At 40.3% G+C, this 19,713-nt stretch overlaps 1 gene segment (V, D, J or C); it reads left to right on the top strand.

Annotated features, from left to right (window-relative positions):
• The first annotated feature begins 8,921 nt into the window (after positions 1-8,921).
• On the top strand, positions 8,922-9,766 carry LOC101735157. The segment is given in 2 exon segments: positions 8,922-9,119; positions 9,219-9,766. Coding segments are annotated over 2 exon segments (423 nt in total).
• The last annotated feature ends 9,947 nt before the right edge of the window (positions 9,767-19,713 follow it).

Raw genomic sequence — 19,713 nt, 5'->3', positions numbered from 1 at the left:
TGAGACTTCCTGAAGGAAGAGAAGCATGGTGTCTGTGTGCAGTTTCTCCTCTGTCTAAAAGAAAGCTGAATGCTCAGATATCACATACCGGTTATCCTGTCTCTTAATCAGAATGGCAACAGGTTATGGGCCCAGGAGAGATGGAGGAAACCGATGGAGCAGGCTGTTATTTGACGGAGATGAAAAGAATTATGAACTATGGGAGACAAAGTTTCTAGGCCATCTGCGCCTGATGAAACTTAAAGAAACCATCCTGCATGAACCCTCAGATGATACAGACTCAGATGGGGACACAAGTAAGAAAGAGGAGGCTTATGCTGAGTTAGTCCAATTTTTGGATGATAAAAGTCTGTCTCTGATTATGAGAGAAGCAGCTGATGATGGCAGGAAAGCACTGCAAATCCTGAGAAACCACTATGCTGGCAAAGGTAAGCCACGAATAATTAGCTTATACACAGAGCTAACATCTCTTCAGAAAACTGCAAATGAAAGTGTTACAGACTATATCATACGTGCAGAAACAGCTATTACAGCACTGAGAAATGCTGGAGAGACACTGAGTGATGGTCTGTTAATTGCAATGATTCTCAAAGGTTTACCTGAAACATTTAAACCCTTTGCTATCCATATCACACAAGGTGATGGAAAAATGACTTTTACTGAGTTTAAAACACAATTAAGAAGTTTTGAGGACACTGAAAAATACCGTGTCAGCCCAAACACTGATAATGTGATGAAGGTCAGCACCCCTGTTACAACAGCAAGGGAGAGAGGAGACCTTAACTTTATTTGCTACAACTGCGACCAAAAGGGACATAAAGCTAATGCGTGCCCAAGCAAACTAAATAAAAGGAGGTCACAGTGGTGTAACTATTGCAAGAGCCCGACACATAAAGAGGCATTTTGCAGACGCAAAGCACGGGATAATGTAAAGCAAGTGACTGATGACGCAGAGCAAACATTTGCCTTTAAAATAAGTGAAAACCAGTCAAACAGTTTAATAACCAAAGGACTAATGGTTGATACAGGAGCAACATCACATATTATTACAGACATTAAAAAGTTTCAAAGATTTGATGACACATTCAAGCCGGAAAAGCACTACATGGAGTTGGCGGACGGGAAAAAGTCTTCTGGAGTAGCACTCAGGAGAGGTGACGCAGAAGTGTGCCTGACTGACAGCAAGGGAAACCAAGTGAAGACGACGTTACTTAATGCACTGTATATCCCCACATATCCACAGGACATTTTCTCTGTTGAAGCAGCAACAAGAAATGGTGCATCTGTTAAATTCCATCAAGATGGGAGCGAATTGATCCATAAGAACGGTACCAAGTTCATCATAAAGAAATATAATAGGCTTTATTATCTGAACACTTTTGATGAGACAAATGACAGCTGTCACGGCTGTTATGATATCCAAACGTGGCATGAAATCCTTGGTCACTGTAATTATGATGATATTTTAAAACTACAAGGTGTAGTAGAAGGAATGAACATTAAGGGTAAGGTTGATAAGTCTAATCTAAAATGTGAAATTTGTACCCAGGGAAAATTTGTTCAAAACAGGAACAGAGAACCTGACACTCGTGCCAAGCACTCACTTGAACTAGTACACACTGATTTATCAGGCCCTATAGAACCAGTAGCAAAAGATGGTTTTAGATATGCCATAGCATTTACTGATGATTATTCAGGTACAGTATTTGTATACTTTCTGAAAAATAAGAGTGATACAGTGTTAGCCACAGAAAAGTTTATTGCTGATACTGCCCCCTATGGGACAATTAAATGCATGCGGTCTGATAATGGCACAGAATTTATGTCAAAGAATTTTCAATCACTGCTCAGTAAGAAGAGTATAAGGCATGAGACCTCAGCACCATACTCACCCCATCAAAATGGGACTGCTGAGAGAAATTGGAGAACGCTATTTGAGATGGCGAGATGTATGTTACTTGAGAGTAAATTACCAAAAGAGTTATGGACATATGCAGTAATGACTGCTGCTATGATTCGCAATAGGTGTTTTAACAATCGTTTAAGGCAAACCCCATACTATATGCTAACGGGGAGAAAGCCTAATCTTTCAAAGATGAACATTTTTGGGTCAGAATGCTTTGCATACCAGTATGATAGAAAGAAACTAGACTCAAAGTGTAAAAAGGGAATTTTTGTAGGATATGACAGAAATAGTCCCTCATACCTGGTGTATTACCCAGAGACTGGAAAGGTTTTTAAACACAGGCTAGTGAAGTTTATCACAAAGTGTGTAACTGAGAGACAAACCCAAACGGATCTGTCAAATGATGATGATGTCATTTATAGGGAAAGAAGTGTACGCCCTATATCAAATCAAAATCCAGGGGAGGCCCCAGTTTCTCAAACTGAGATTACAGAGGGTAATGATAATGGCCAAATTCAGGATAGCCATTGTACACGATACCCCAAAAGAGAAAGAAAATCCCCTCAGTACTTAGATGATTATGTACTCAAGTCAGACTGTAATGATCAGATACTGACAAATATTGATTACTGTTACAGAGTACATGATGTACCACAAACATTTAGAGAAGCAATAGATTCACCCCAGTCACAGGTATGGCTTAATGCAATGAAAGATGAAATGGATTCATTAAAGGAGAATGATACTTTTACACTGACTACCCTACCAGAAGGTAAAAATTCAGTGGGGGGTAGATGGGTATATGCAATAAAAAGCAATACCGATGGATCGGAAACATACAAAGCTAGATATGTAGCTAAAGGTTACAATCAAGTAAAGGGAATTGATTACATGGAGACATTTTCTCCAACTGTAAACTTTACTTCTATACGCATTTTGATGCAAATGGCAGTACAATATGACTTTGTCCTACATCAAATGGATGTGAAAACAGCTTATTTACATGCCCCAATTGATTGTGAGGTATACATGGACCAACCAGAGGGATTTGAGGTCAAAACTGAAACTAATGATAGGTTAGTTCTCAAACTAAATAAGTCATTGTATGGTCTAAAACAATCAGGTAGAAATTGGAATAAAATGTTACATAACTATCTATGCACAAGTGGATTTGTACAGAATTCAGTAGACCATTGTGTATACATTAAACAGTCTGGAAGTGAGAGAGTAATACTATTGATATGGGTTGATGATCTTATTATTGCTGCCAGTAATGAAACACTACTCACTGATGTGAAAGCAATGCTCGCTACAAGATTCAAAATGAAAGATCTTGGCAAGCTTAGGTATTTTCTAGGTGTAAATTTTGAACAAACTGGTGAAGTGATAAAGATGAATCAAAAGAAATATATATCAAAAATACTTGAAAAATTTGGTATGTCAGATTGTAAACCAAGATTGACTCCTTGTGAGCAAAAACTGGAGCTTAATGACAGTGATCCCACAGATGCTAAAAGGTATCGGGAGGTAGTAGGCAGTTTAATTTATGTGACAACATGTACAAGACCAGATTTGAGCTGGGTGATAAGCAAACTGTCACAACATTTTTCAGAACCAAATGAACAGCATTGGACTATTGCTAAACATGTGATGAGATACTTAAAAGGTACTATTGATTTTGAGTTGTGTTACAGAAAATGTAACGAGAACCTAAAACTTGAGGAATACAGTGATGCTAGTTGGGCTTCAGACCTAAATGATAGAAGAAGCACAACGGGATATTGTTTTAGTCTAACCAAGAATGGCCCATTAATTTCTTGGAAGTCAAAGAAACAACCCACTGTTGCACTATCTTCCTGTGAGGCTGAATATATAGCACTAGCTGCTACTACACAGGAGAGTTTGTACCTTGTACAGTTGCTCAAAGAAATGGACGGTGAATGTCAATATGAGCCAGTAAAGATTTTTGAAGATAATCAAGGTGCAATAGCACTGACAAAGAATCCAGTTTGCCGTCAAAGGTGCAAACATGTTGATATCAAATATCATTTTCTTAGATCTGCACTGAGTGAGGGTAAGATAACCCTAGAGTATTGTTCCACAAACAAAATGGTAGCAGATGTTATGACTAAACCAGTAACAAAGTTTAAACTGGAAGAGTTTACAAATTACATATTTGGTGAATGAACCAGTGTATTATAAATTTATGATAAATAAGTCTTTCAGTAGTATGTGAGCAAGTGGGGGTGTTAAGATATGCAATAATATATGTGCTCTCATACAGATCTCATACAGATCTCACACTGATCTGGTGTCATGTGACACAATGTCTGTTTGTTAATGCAGAAGTGTTAATAAAGTTGAGACTTCCTGAAGGAAGAGAAGCATGGTGTCTGTGTGCAGTTTCTCCTCTGTCTAAAAGAAAGCTGAATGCTCAGATATCACATACCGGTTATCCTGTCTCTTAATCAGAATGGCAACAAAGCTGTAGATATGGGGGATAGTGGGAGGGACAATATCTGGCCTTCAGGCCGTGCCTACAAAAGAATGATTCCTTGTCATCTAAGCGGTAATTCTTTTCAGTATTCTCCAATAGGCAGGGAGGGGGAATTCTCTCAGAGTCCCTCTGCATATGGTTTCATATTGTAGCGCTCAGCGCTGGGTAATTGCTTCCCTGGCGGCACTGAGATCTCAGCAGTGTTGGGAAGGGGAGGCTGGAACCCAATCTTATGCCTCAGCACCTTTATCTATTAATGGCAAATCCGAAGAGGGGCTGACAAGGCAAAAACTCATAAATTATGATATTTCCTTAAGGATTTAAGAAGTTTGATTGTTGCTAAGCATTTCAAGTGGATACTGGATGGAAGGAGAGTGTGGGCTTTGGAAGTGATTCAGAGGCTACTAACATGGTACTGTGAAACACCAACTGGAAAGGCTGGAAAATTTCATCAGGAGAGGAACACATTGCAATGTTTATAAACCCAACATGCTCCAGTTGTTGAACCAGGGGGCAAATAATTGGATTTGGGCCCCAGTCCATCAGTCTGTGCCCATCTTAACTTGGAGATTTCCGTGTCGCCGTTGCTATTTTGTGTTAAATTGGTGATGAGTAAATTGCCGCGTTTCATTCCACATAAAAGTTCAGAAAACCACAGAGAATGTAATGACTACAATTGGAATCAATGGGAAGAAATAGCTTATACATTGCCCTATATTGTTACAGAAACTGCTCCCCACTATGGTACAACTGCTCTTTGTAGAGAGAAATGGCTCCCATGTTTCTTTCAAAGATGGCAGTGACATTCCCATCAGTATCATACTGTCTAGATTTCCTTTCTTCCAGTTACTCAGGCCAGAAATTGTCTAAATCATCTCTGATTCCATTGACATCTAATAATAATCTTTTTTTTCTCGTACAACTGTTTGTGGTGTTTTTTCCCAGCAAGACAGACCATACGGCACAATTCTAGCGCGGTTTCATGGACAATTCATTGCTGGTACCATTACATGCCCCGGCCGGTTATAAACTGCTTGTTGTACACTCGGTATCCTGTTTCACATGTGAATATCCTGGAATTATATAAAAGCCCTCAGGGATAATATGTTCAGCATCAAAATGTACATTAAACAGAACATGAAACTTTATTGGTTTATAGCACCTCGTACCCCCCGGAGCCCTTCCCTGTTTATAAAGCCAAATACACTCTGCAAAGAAGCAAAATTGCAATGTATTTTAGTGAACTACAATTTAACCCCTAATAAAGGTAGAAATTGAGATACTGAAAAAATAATCTCCCAAGAGAATCACATCTCCCCCCTAACAGACCTGATTCTTGTTATGAATCAGAGTTAATTTAATGACAATATGTAATAGAACTATGACACTGACCGACCGTGAGTCTCTCACCCAGCAGCTGCTATTGGTTCATTATACAGTATATGTGCCATGATTGTTCATTACCCATAATACTTTTAGGAACCTGGATATAAGGCCCCATCTAGAATATGCCGTTCAGTTTTGATCTCCAGTCTCCAGAAACTTTTTGTGAACTAAAAGTGTTTATGCACTTATTTATAGCTTTATAGTTTATCATATTGACTTTGGGGTTGCAGCGACGCCAGCGGAAAAGGGACTTGGCCAGTTTTACCTGCATGGAATTCAATTGGTTGGGTTCCATAATGCAATCTGATACCTACAGTAGAACCCGATTTTCCATCCTTGGATTTTACCCACAAACAGTCCCACAAGCAGCATCTTTATTCCCAGATTTTATATCTGCCCAGAATTTACAGTGGGTTCTACTGTACTACAAGTTATTGATTCTGTATCCGAGGGGAATGGAGAGAACATACAAACTGAAATTAATGAAATGGGAATATTATGTTGTGGCAAAGGGCCAAATCCAAGAGCCCAAGTAATCTTGTATGTACGGTTTAGCAGCCATTCATGGAACCTGCTGTAATATCCCTTGTGTAACCCAGACACTTTCATTCCTTATGTGACTTTGCATACACAAACTGTGGGTGAGTTGCCTGTAGATATAAGGGGCTATAAATGTTCTATTTCCTATGTGACTCAGTCTCAGGGATCTGCCCCTGCACTGCTCCTACTGTCAGTATGGGGAGATACTTACTGCTTGGCCTCTGCGCTCTCTTCTCTCTCTCTCTTACAGGTACTTATAGCAGCACTCACATACACACATTTGCCCACTGCTTTACAGCTATATAGACTTACTGTGTATTTATTATCCTCAGGTTCCTATGGGCAGATTGTGCTGACTCAGTCCCCAGATTATGTCTCTGTGTCACCGGGAGAAACTGTCACCTTCACATGTAAAGCCAGTAGCAGTATTAGCAACTGGTTAGCCTGGTACCAACAGAAATCAGGGCAGGCACCAAAGCCGCTGATCTATAGGGCAAGTACCCGACACACAGGGACCCCAGAGCGGATCAGCGGCAGCGGTTCTGGAACTGATTTCACCCTTACAATCAGCAGAATGGAAGCAGAAGATGCAGCAGATTATTACTGCTATCAGTATGACAGTGGGTCACACAGTGATACAGAGCTGAACAAAAACCCCCCTGTTACTGTGCCAGGGAGTTATTTGCATGATACGCTATAAAGCTACAGAGCGGGGCAGGATATTCTCAGTAGGGGGGGGCTCGGCACAGACCAATAATAACTTTACAGAGACCGTAGGTTGTACAGTTACAGTTGACATAAACCTGTGATAAAGATGTGCAATGTCCATATTTTAAAACTTTATACATCATATTCCCACACACTGCTTCCACTAAAGGAGAACTAAACCCTAAAAATGAATATAGGTACAAATGCTATATTTTATATACTGAATTTACTGCATCAGCCTAAAGTTTCAGCATCTCAATAGCTGCCATGATTCAGGGCTTTACAATTGTCACAGGAGCTCCCCACCTTGGAAAGTGTCAGTGGCACCGCACATGCTCAGTGGGCTCTGGGCAGCTGGTGAGAAGCTGGGCTTAGGGGTTATCGCAAATTATCAAGCAGAAAATGAGGTTTGTCTGTCATATAAGCTGATGCTACAGGGCTGATTATTAAATTCTGATGCTAATTGCACTGGTTTGTGAGCTGCCATGTAGTAATTATCTGTATTAATCACTAATCAGCCTCATATTGTGCCATTTATATTCTGTATATACAGTATAGTGTGAGTGGGCCCCTAAGCTCAGGTAAGTGCCAGCAGCACAGAGTATGTGCAGGGAATCAGCAGAAAAGAAGATGGGGGGCTACTGGGGCATCTTTGGGGGCACAGACCTTCCCTGCTAAAGGGCTGGGGGTGCCTTGGGCTGGTACAGAAGCCAAAACATAATGTACAACTAGTGATGGGCGAAATAATTCGGCAGGCAAATAGGGTAAGTAGTTTATTTCTATATGAGGGCAGTACAAAGCAGATTATTTCAGCTGCACTTAAGGTGGGTCTGTGCCCCCAGAATAAATACCCACATAAAGGGCCATTTACTTGCACAAGTGCAGGGTACAAAGTGCAATTTCCGATGCAATTAGCCAGGATTTTTACCCACAATTCCAGCCAAATTGCAGCCACTAGAAGGAGTTGCACTCAGTGGGTTACAATGGGCACAAATCAGACAGAATTGAGCTGGAAACTGGGTGCTGCCATTTCAGGTGTTTGGGGTTACAATGACACCCGTGTCCCATTCTTTGGGTGGGATTTTGTTGCATAACCTGGAGCCAGGGGCAAGTCTGTATTGTGCCAAATGGCAATTGGCTTGGAGACAGGGGTACTTGGCCCCCTGCTATTTGCCCCATACAGTCTCTCTGTAAGAAACCTTTTCTCTTCATTTGACCTTCATTTGCAGATGCACCCAGATATATTTATAAACCCCTTCACTAACTACTGATGTGTAACCCCAAATTGCTAACTGCCCCCTAGCAATCTCCCCCATGCCCATTAACCCTGTTAATTCAGCTGCTGCCTGGGGGTATCTTTGCCCAGTCCCTCCCCCTCTCTAACCATATTACTGCACTCCCAAAACTGTCACTTTTTCTCTGCAATATTGTCAAGATACTCCCCTTCCTTTCTCAAGTTGTAACAGCTGAACCCTAATCCCTGCCCTTATCCTATCCCGTCTGGATAACTGTAACCTCCTACTAACTGGTCTCCCAGAGAGAGCAGGTTCCACCTTGGGTTTTCACCCGGGCAAGATAATTAGTTACTCAATGCACAGCTATTTGGAAGTGAAAAAGTCGAGGAGGCAAACGTTGTGTTAACAAATAATGCTCTTTATATAGTAAATAAGTATTAACAAACAAGAGTTTCACAGCTCAGTGCATAATATACAGACCCTCAATTACCCCTGACACAACAGAGCAGATATAGAAACTAGCTGTTTGCTGTGTGTCAGTTGAGCAGTCTCTGATGGGAAGTGGAGCCAGATTCTGTCACTCAAATAAACTCAAATAAAAATAGCATTTTGTTTGGGTGCAACCAACCCTCACCCCCCCCAGTCAGTCGGTGCTGTGAGAGGGGAGTGGGTTGGGGTTTTGCATAGAGACAGTGTGTGGCTAAACTGCAGCTGCTATAAAAGTGCCAGTGTCCCTGTGCCATATTAATGATCTGTATCTGTCACACAGTGCTACATACACACATGCCTTATCCCACTTATCTACTGCTGGGGCTGCTGCTGGGGGGCCCCCTGCTCTTTAGCCACGGTGAGAGGAACCCCCATGTATCCTGTGTATCTTCTACAGATAAACTGCTAAGTAATGATGAACATTTATAATATTTTCCTTTCTTTCCCAATCCCTCAGGTTCCTATGGGCAGATTGTGCTGACTCAGTCCCCAGATTATGTCTCTGTGTCACCGGGAGAAACTGCCACCCTCACATGTAAAGCCAGTAGCAGTGTTGTTGATAGTGATGGAGACAGTAGGATCTACTGGTTCCAGCAAAAGTCAGGGAAAGCACCAAAGCTGCTAATCTACTGGGCAACCAGGCGACACACAGGGACCCCAGAGCGGATCAGCGGCAACGGTTCTGGAACTGATTTCTCCCTTACAATCAGCAGAATGGAAGCAGAAGATGCAGCAGATTATTACTGTATGCAGGACTTCCAGTCCCCACTCACACAGTGATACAGAGCTGAACAAAAACCTTCCCCTTTATTTCCAGCTGCAGTTGAGCTGAATGTCGGTGCCACTGAGAGGGGGGCCCATATAGTGACTGCTGTTATACAGACTGGGCTTCCCAATATGAATACAGATAAGTACAGGGGAGAGAATGTGTGGGGTGAGTGGGAGATTCCTGCTGGGAGTTCAGTACAGCTGGGAGCCTACTTGCCCATCAGAAGGGTGCTGGGAGTTGCAGGGGGTTGTGGGGAGGAAGGGGGGGCTGCTGCAAGGCTGGGTAACTATGGGAACTATTTGGCTATGAATATCCAGTAGCGCCTTTTGTATACTCACTGCTCACTGTGCGTAAGGCAAAGCCCCCTGGGCACCCGATAGCTTTCTCCAAATGTTCATTAAATATTGTAAAAAAAAAAAAAAGATTTACCTGTTGAAAACCTTACATTGCTGTTACTGTACTGAAATGAAGGACCAGGTGTATCTGGAGAAAGCTTTATTGCAGATGAAAAATCAGATAGTGCCCCTTCCCTTTCTGGGGGACACTGGGCAAATGGCCCTATTGCCTATCTACCAAAGCTGCCCCAGACATTGCATGTAAGGGGATGGGCAGAGCTCCATGGCCTATAGTATCCCCAGCAAAAATTTGGGGGTTAAATACAATGTAATAACTAATGATCTCAATAAAATAGTTGATATATTCAACAATTACTATGAAAAGCTATACTCATATAACACTCATTTCTTACTAACTGCAAGATCCCCCAAATTTCTTTGGAATAATTAAAAGATCTTAATGGACCAATTTTAATTGAAGAAGTTACTTATGCCATTGACAATTTAATAGAAAAGTGAGTGGTCCTGATGGCTTCCCCCCCACTTTTTATAAACTTCTGAAGGACAAAATGTCTCCTTTCCTAACTAATCTTTTTAATGATATTCTTCTATCCGTTAAAAAACTTCCTTCTAGTGAACTTTCTAGCCATAAAGTTATACCGAAAAAAGATAAAGATCTTTCTCTCCCCTCATCTTATAGGCCAATATCTCTATTAAATCAAGATATTAAGTTATTATCAAAAATTTTGGCTGATAGATTGTCCCTGATCCTTCCTTCTGTTATCTCCGGAGCTCAAAACGGTTTTATTAAAAATAGATCAGGGGTTAAGAACATAAGAGCTTTACTTAATATAATATTTTATACCAAGAAACATAAGTTTCTTTGCTCCATAATTAATATTGATGCTCAGAAAGCTTTCGATAATTTGATTTGGGACCATCTTTTCAGTTGTTAGGATTTATTTGGTATTAATGGCCCATTTTATCATTACATTCAATATCTTTACTCTAATCCCAAAACTCAATTTTTAAGGGGACTAGACAAGGCTGCCCCTTATCTCCCTTGCTATTTAATATAGCTTTAGAACCATTGATTAGAGCTTTCAATTCTTCTAAGGCTTTCCAAGGTATCACTTAAGGGATTAGCATTTGCAGATGACTTGCTGCTAATCATAAAAAATCCCAATAACTCTCTTAAAGCCGTTTTTGATATGCTTGTGAATTTTCAGTCCTTTTCAGGATATAAAGTAAATGTTGACAAGACTGAGATAATGAATCCATTTGGCTCTATATCTAACTCTCTTTTAAAGAAGCTGCAATTAAGACCCCCAAAGACACAACTCAAATATTTGGGCTAAACTATTCCCATAGATTTAAATAAGTTGTATTCCTTGAACATCACTCCTGCCATTAATAATATCATCTCAATGTGTAAAAAATGGATACATTCCCCATTAAATTTAAAAGGCAGGGTGATCTTTTTCAAAACTTTAACCTTTCCTAAACTGATTTATTCTTTAATCAACTTACCTTTACTTATTAGACACTCAGATATTAGAAAGATAGATTCTGCACTTGTGAAATTTATTTGGAATGAAAAAAAATCTAAAATAGCTTTGTCCAAATTAAGGGGACCTGCTAAACTTGGTGGACTAAAAATACCGAATTTTAGAACATTTAACCTGTCTGCTCTAACAAGATTCCTTATTGAATGGATCTTTCAAAGTAACAAATACACCAACCCAGAGATAGAATTACTCCATGAACCTTATTCTGATATATTTTCTGCATTACACAGTAAATGGAGTAATTTACCAAGAGATATTAAAAGGAACCCTCTATATCGGGACACTATTTGTGTATGGAAATATCTATTCTCCAGCCATGGCTTCAGTTACTCTCAAACTCCCTTCATGCCAGTTACACTTCTATTGAAAACCTCTGACCCATTAAGGTCTTCTCCCTTTTTACTAACATCTGAGAAAAAAAACATCATATTGATAAAAGACCTACTAGATCCAAACAATTATTCTTTAATTCACTGAAATTGATAAATACTTTTCCTTAGCCGGCCAGTGTGGTTTATCAGTGACTCACAATAAAGACAATTTTGTTGTCGCTAAACACAGACTGGCTGAGGAATTATTAGAATTTAAAGACAAACCACATAATATAAAAATCAACATACTTTCTGGTACATTCTGGGATGTTTTTACCCAAGATAATCATCCCTTAGAGAATGTGTCTGCTAAGTGCTCTGTTTATCTGCAACACTCTATATCCCCTTCCAATTGGTTAAGTCTATGCATGAATTCTACAATCTGATTTTTGCTGAAAGCTGGAGGATTCAACAATTCAAACTTGTCCATTTAGGATATGGAAAACGTTTAGTTCGTAATAAGTGCTTTAAAACAAACTCTTATTGCCCCAAATGTAACGAAACTGGGGTTAATTTATTCCACTACCTATGGTCCTGTCCGAAGATTGGGAACTTCTGGAACTTGGTGGAAAGATTCTTGAACCACAGGTTGAATTAAATATAAAGTTATCTCCTAGTTTCGCTCTATTACACATTAAAAAAGAGGAGGTGTTATGAAACATTTTTCCAGTCTCCTTAGCACAAAAAATTGATAAATTATTATTTTTGTTTATGGCTGCCTCTAAAAAAGCATTATTTTATTATTGGTTAAAAGAAGAAACCCCCCCTATAACAGAAATGATTTCTTATCTTAATCAGCTGAGCCGGCGCGGGGCCATCAAAGCAAAAACAAGTAAAACTAAATCCAGGATTCCTTTTAAAAACACATGGTCATTTTTCTTTAATGCTATAGATATAAGTAATAAGGATCAGATTTATAAAATGCTGCATATATAGATTTATTTCAATAATTCACGAACATATAAGCAAAATTATCCTTGATTTTGCTCTCTTTTCTTTTTATAGTTTATCCACTGGGCAAAGTTAGTTAATTTGTTTTTGTTTTGTTTTTCTCTATTTAAATCACTTATTTTGTTTCTCTGTAAGTATTCTATTTTCTTCATTTCTTATCTTTTTGAAGGACAAACTGTCGAATGTGACTATTGTTGTACAACCTATGTTTAAATAATTTGTCATTATTCATCCTACATGTTTATTGCAAAACTTCAATAAAATGTTTTAAAAGCAAATAAAATTGGGGGGAGCAGATCCTCACAAGAAAGGCCACTGAGGAACTTGGCCAAAGACTTACTCCTGTAGCACCGAGTGATATTGGAGGGACACATAAGGTCCTAGTGGTGCAGTCTTAAAGGGGCTGTCCCCCTCTGAGTTAAGTTTAAGTATGATGTAGGGATGTCTGGCTCAGAGGTCAGTGACCCCCATTTGAAAGCTGCAAAGAGTCAGAAGAAGGGAAATAGTTCAAAAATGATATTATTATATTATGACCATGTCATCATGTGATGTTTATACATTGGTTATTGGTGTTTTTATTGAGTCTCTCTCCCAGCCGGATGTCTCTTGGGAGTCTGTGTGGGATTTCTTATATGGAGGTGTTAGACTAGTGTTTGTACACTGTCAGTTAGCAACAAAAGCCTTCTCTCTAATATACTGTGTTATACTGTTATGTTCTGTCAGTAGGTGTCAGTATACATACTGTTTTGTGTTTATAAAGCTTTTATAAACCTATGCATTCTGGGAAGAGTCTCCAGGATGTGATGTTATGCTCCTGTTTCCTTCTTGTTGTAAGGTGAATAAAGTATCAGCCATGCTTGCAGCATCATCCTGATTGGTAAGACTCCTGACTGTTACTGCTACTCCAGATTACCCAGATACTCTGCTAACAGGTTATGGGCCCAGATACAGCTCCCAGATACAGCTGGCAGATAAAGCTCACAGATAAGCTGCCACATACAGCCTGCAGATAGAGCTAGCAGATACCGCTCCAGCTATATACCTGAATAGTGGTGCAGTTATAAGCACAGCTCAGAGAGCAGAAGTAATGGCTGCTAACAGCATAAAGTTCTCAGTAGCCAATCTGACTAACCAGAACTACCAGTCTTGGAAGTTTAAAATAAAGATGCTGCTAATCAGAGAAGGTACATGGAAGTGCATACAGGAGGCCAGGCCAAATCCACCCACAGATGAATGGCTAGAGAAAGATCAAAAGGAACAGAGCACTGTTTCTCTTAGCATTGATGATGATCAGATTGTGCATATTTGCAAATGTGAAACTGCAAAACAAATGTGGGAGGAGCTACAGAAAGTACATGAGAGGGCAAATCTCAGCAATAAACTGTACCTAATTAGAAAACTGTACCAGACTAAGCTGATGAAAGGCCAGCATATGCAGGACTATATAAGAAGCACCTTAGAAATGGTGGAACACCTGTGAGGGGTAGGAGAAGAAATAAAAGACTTTCATGTTGCAGCACTGCTGCTCAGCGGTCTTCCAGAGAGTTATGAGACACTTGTCACAGCGCTAGATGCACGGCCAGATGATGAGCTCACACTAGAGTATGTTAAAGGCAAACTTGTGGATGATACAAGCGTAAAGCAGAAAGTACAAATGACAAATCTGCTACAGAAACAGAGACTGCACTAAAAATTAAAGATCAAACTAAAAACCCTATTGCACTGCGTGAAACACGTGAATGTTATGTTTGCAAAAAGCCAGGTCATTTAAAGGCAAACTGCAGAGTCTGGAAAGCTAGAATGAATCAGCTAAAGAGGCAAGCTAACCAACAAAAGGCCAAAAGTGTTAAAGGAGAAATGGAAGACACAAATGCAGAGTGTGCCTTTCACTCCAAAGAGGATGGAGCATCAATTCACAACTGGTGTATTGACTCAGGAGCTACAAGTCATATGACCAATGATAAGAAATTCTTCACACAGCTTGATCAAAGTAACGCAGAAAGAATTGCTACAGCTAATGGGCTATATATGGTCTCAGAGGGAGTGGGAGAAGGTTTTCTTCACTGCCCTGTCTCCAAAACAGTCACTAGAAAGATACCTGTCAAGAATGTCCTATATGTCCCAGCTCTTGAAAGTAATTTGTTGTCTGTGAAAAAGCCAACTAAGCAAGGGAATACAGTTACATTTAAAGGTAATGACTGCATTATCACAAAGGGGAGTTGCATACTCGCCAAAGGAAAAATCAGAGATGAACTTTATCAGCTGCACTGTAAGGAAATGGTTAAGGCTGCCAAAGAGGAAAGACATGTGAACTGTATTCATACATGGCACCGTCGCCTTGGGCACAGAAACCCTGAAGCCATAAAAAGACTAGTTCAGGATCAGCATGCCAGTGGTATAAAAATTGATGCATGTAGTAAGCAAATGAAATGTTCTAGCTGCATAAAGGGGAAAATGACAAAGAAACCTTTTCCAAAAGCCAGCAACAGCCGAGCTCAACAACCCCTGGACCTAATTCACACAGATCTATGTGGTCCAATGAAAACTCAGACTCCAGGAAAGAAGAAATATTTTCTTACATTTATTGATGATTTCTCAAGGTACACAGTAGTCTACCTGCTGCACAGCAAGGATGAAGTTCCAGAGAAGCTTGAAGAGTATCTTGCTCAAGTAAGCGATAAATTTAGCAAAATGCCAAAAATACTGTGTGCAGACAATGGGACTGAGTACACAAGTGGCAAAACACAAGCCATTCTGAGAAAACATGGAATTATGTTTCAGACTACTGTACCATACAACCCAGAGCAAAATGGTGTTGCAGAGAGAATGAACCGCACATTGTGTGAAAGTGAAAGAAGCATGCTCTTTGATACAGATATGGCAACCATGTATTGGGGAGAAGCAATTGTGACAGCCTGCTATCTTCAAAACCGCTTACCCGGAAAAGCAATAGAAAAGACTCCATTTGAGCTATGGAATGAAAAGAAACCAGACTTGAGGCACATTAAAATCTTTGGAAGCAAAGCCTATGTACATGTTCCCAAAGAAAAGCGTACAAAGTGGGAAGCTTGTGCTGAGGAAGGGATACTTCCTATAGTGAATCTCAAAAGAGGTACAGAATCCTGCACCCAAACACCAACAAAGTTACAATCAGCAGAAGTGTGATTATTGATGAAAACTCTGTATGTCTAAAGTTTCATGATGTGATAACAACTGCCCAATCTACAGAAGATCCTCAACCAACACAGAGCACAGAAACTGAAGTAAGTGATACAGAAACTAAACAGGCAGAAGATGAAACCTCTACAAGTTCAGTCAGAAAGTCCTCAAGAAGCAATAAGGGCATCCCAGCTAAACGCTTGTCCTATATGGTTCGGACAGCACCACAGCCTGAACCAGCATCATGGGAGGAAATGCAAAAGTTGCCTATCCCTGAGAAGCAAATGTGGATTAAAGCAGCCAATGAAGAAATGGCATCTCTCAACCAGCTCCAAACTTGGAAACTTACAGAGTTACCTCAAGGTAAATGTGTAATTGGATGTAAATGGGTTTTTAAGGCTAAATGTGATTCCGAAGGTAACATCCATAGATACAAGGCAAGATTGGTTGCAAAGGGATTCTCACAGAAATATGGAGAAGATTATGATGCTACTTTTGCTCCTGTTGCCAAGCAAAGTACTTTTAGAACTTTAATGGCTATTGCAGTTCTGAGAAATATGATTGTGAGACATCATGACATTAAAACAGCCTTTCTTAATGGTGACATAATAGAGGAACTGTACATGACACAACCAGAAGGTTATGTGAAAGATGGAGAAGAACATCTTGTTTGTAAATTGAGTAAATCACTCTATGGGCTGAAGCAATCAGCGAGGGCATGGAATGCAAAAATGAATAAAGTCCTGTTAGATGAAGGCTTCACAAGAAGTAAAGCTGATCCATGCCTATACTGCAAACACACGGGTGAGGAGTGGATGTATTTACTACTCTATGTTGATGATTTGATAATTGTTCACAAAGAGCATAAGGAAATTGCAAAGCTGAATTCAACTCTCAACAAGCACTTTGAAACCAAAGACCTAGGAGATGTAACCTACTACCTAGGAATACAGATACAAAGAGAGGAAGAGGGAAGCTTTCTACTAAATCAAAGTGCCAAAATTGGTGTTATCCTTAATCAGTTTGGCATGGCAGAATGCAAAGGTGTGAGCACCCCAATGGACACAGCCTACTTAAAGTTGGAAGGAGAAGAAGATCTTCTGCCAAATAATGAAAAATACAGACAAGCAGTGGGGGCACTCTTCTACATTGCCACCACTACACGTCCAGATATAGGTGCTGCTATGTCATTTCTTTGCAGACGTGTAAGTAAACCTCGTCAGAGAGATTGGAATGCAATTAAGAGAGTAATGCAATACCTCAAACAAACTAAAGACTTGAGTTTAAAGATATCAGCAAGTGGTGTCCTAGAACTCACAGGATATGTGGACTCAGACTGGGCAGGTGACCCCAGTACTCGCAAATCTACAAGTGGCTACTTGTTCAAGTTGGGTAACAGCCCAATATCCTGGTCTAGCAAAAAGCAAATTTCTGTGGCATTGTCTTCTACAGAAGCAGAATACATTTCAGCAGCTCATGCTAGTCAAGAAGTAATTTGGTTGCGTCAACAATTAGAAGATATTGGTGAGCCGATATCCCAGCCAACAGTTTTATATGAGGACAACCAATGTATAAAGCTTGCAAACAGTGAAAAGATCAACGCCAGAACCAAGCACATTGATGTTAAACATCACTACCTGCGTGATCTACTGGAACAAAATGTCATTGAGCTTGTATACTGTGAGACTGACAATATGATAGCAGATGCTATGACAAAGCCACTACCACGATCTAAATTTGAGAAGCTCAGAACAAGAATGGGACTAATGTGAGAAGTATTTGTTGAGTGGGGGTGTTAGACTAGTGTTTGTACACTGTCAGTTAGCAACAAAAGCCTTCTCTCTAATATACTGTGTTATACTGTTATGTTCTGCCAGTAGGTTTCAGTATACATACTGTTTTGTGTTTATAAAGCTTTTATGAACCTATGCATTCTGGGAAGAGTCTCCAGGATGTGATGTTATGTTCCTGTTTCCTTCTTGTTGTAAGGTGAATAAAGTATCAGCCATGCTTGCAGCATCATCCTGATTGGTAAGACTCCTGACTGTTACTGCTACTCCAGATTACCCAGATACTCTGCTAACACATGGGCCCAGGGTATGACAAGTGAGAGGCAGATACTGGGAACGATGGAAAAAATCCCGGGCAGGATAAGAATAGGGATCTTTTGCAACGTGAATCTTATGGGATTTGGGCTCTTCAAACTCGGGGCCCCGGGGCCTTAATGAAGAGTTTCATTTGACTTATTTCCTGTAAACTATTGTGTTATTTATGATTAATGTTATTTTATTTATTTGCAGAGATGAATTTGGAATATACCGGGGACAGATTCTACCCCTTCTGCCCCGTAGGGTAAAGTAGTGACTTTCTTCCCTATTAAGCCCCTCGGTTACATGGAAATGGTACTTGCCGCATCTTTCAAAGTTGCTTTGTTGCAACATTGTTTGGTTTCAGTGTCTATTCACTTAGGGGGTAACTTTCACACATAGCACAAGTGATAATGGATTTTGGACTAGGGATTAATTAACCCCTGAGTTTCTATGTATTGTACCAGGAACAAATGAATTAATTAAATGAGTGATATCATTGCTGCTATAGTTCAAATACTGCATTGGTTTTTTTAGCACAAGGGGTAAAGGACTTTGGACTGTGGACTAATTAACCCCTTAGTTTTTATATATTTTATTGGGAACAAATGAGTTAATTAAATGTGTGATGTCATTGCTGCTACACTTTAAATACTGCGCCGCTGCACTGGTCGTTATGTCTGACGAAGGGGCGAGCCCCCGAAACGTTACATGGTTTGCTACTATTAAAATCAGCAGGGTTTATCCACTTAAACAAGTCCTGTTGTGCCGGTATTTTTGTGCTATTTGGATAATATTAGATTCCAGCCATGCAATCCCCTGTAACTGCTAAACCTTCATATTGTGTCAGAGGCCTCAGTTGGAAATAACCCTTAGGGGAATATTTAACATGGATGAAAGAGAGGGGGACACTGACCCTTCCATAAGGGACACAACAGCGCCATCATTTGGTGGTTATGCCAAATGGCTTCCTATTTAAACACAAATGTCTCTTTTCTGATTGGTTCTAGAATTCAGGAAAGGAATCTTTCAGCCAAACCTGTATAAACGGACTCCTCTCAGAGCTCAGTTGGACTCATATTGATTTATTTTTTCCTATGCCAAATAAAAAAGAATTGGAACAGGTCCAGTAACGGGAGTATCTGGTAGAATCCCATCACAGGAAAGGGGATAGTGGGGGCCTGCCTCCCAACTCTATGGTGAGCCTGGTACTGACCCGGCACTGACCCGGCACTGACCCGGTACTGACCCGGCACTGACCCGGTACTGACCCGGCACTGACCCGGTACTGACCCGGCACTGACCCAGTACTGACCCGGCACTGACCCGGTACTGACCTGCAAACAGGGTGCAGCCTACCAAATGGCCAAAGAGAATGTCCCTGGCTCTGGCACTTATATAGGCTCCTTCAGGGGAATCCCCTACAGGCCAACCATAAGGGTTGGTGCCACCTACTGACTGAACTGAATATCCCCCATCTATTTACATTTGATTCACACTGGCATATAAATAAGGTAAGATTCCCCCCCGCACTAGGGAAGATTAACTGCGGGTATCAAAACCCTGTGCCCTCACCCTAAAGTGAAAAGAGAAAAGAAGAAAAGAAGGTACTAGACAGAGAGAGGGGGGAGCAAAGGATTTTTCCTTTCCAGTCCTATCAGCATTTACTTATATAGGGCCAGCAAGTTACAGAGCTCTCTACATTAATTTAT

The sequence above is a fragment of the Xenopus tropicalis genome, chromosome 1, assembly GCF_000004195.4.
Source record: "Xenopus tropicalis strain Nigerian chromosome 1, UCB_Xtro_10.0, whole genome shotgun sequence".
Classification (NCBI taxonomy): domain Eukaryota; kingdom Metazoa; phylum Chordata; class Amphibia; order Anura; family Pipidae; genus Xenopus; species Xenopus tropicalis.
Note: the sequence above shows the minus strand (reverse complement) of the source record. Positions and strands in the feature narration are given on the sequence as shown.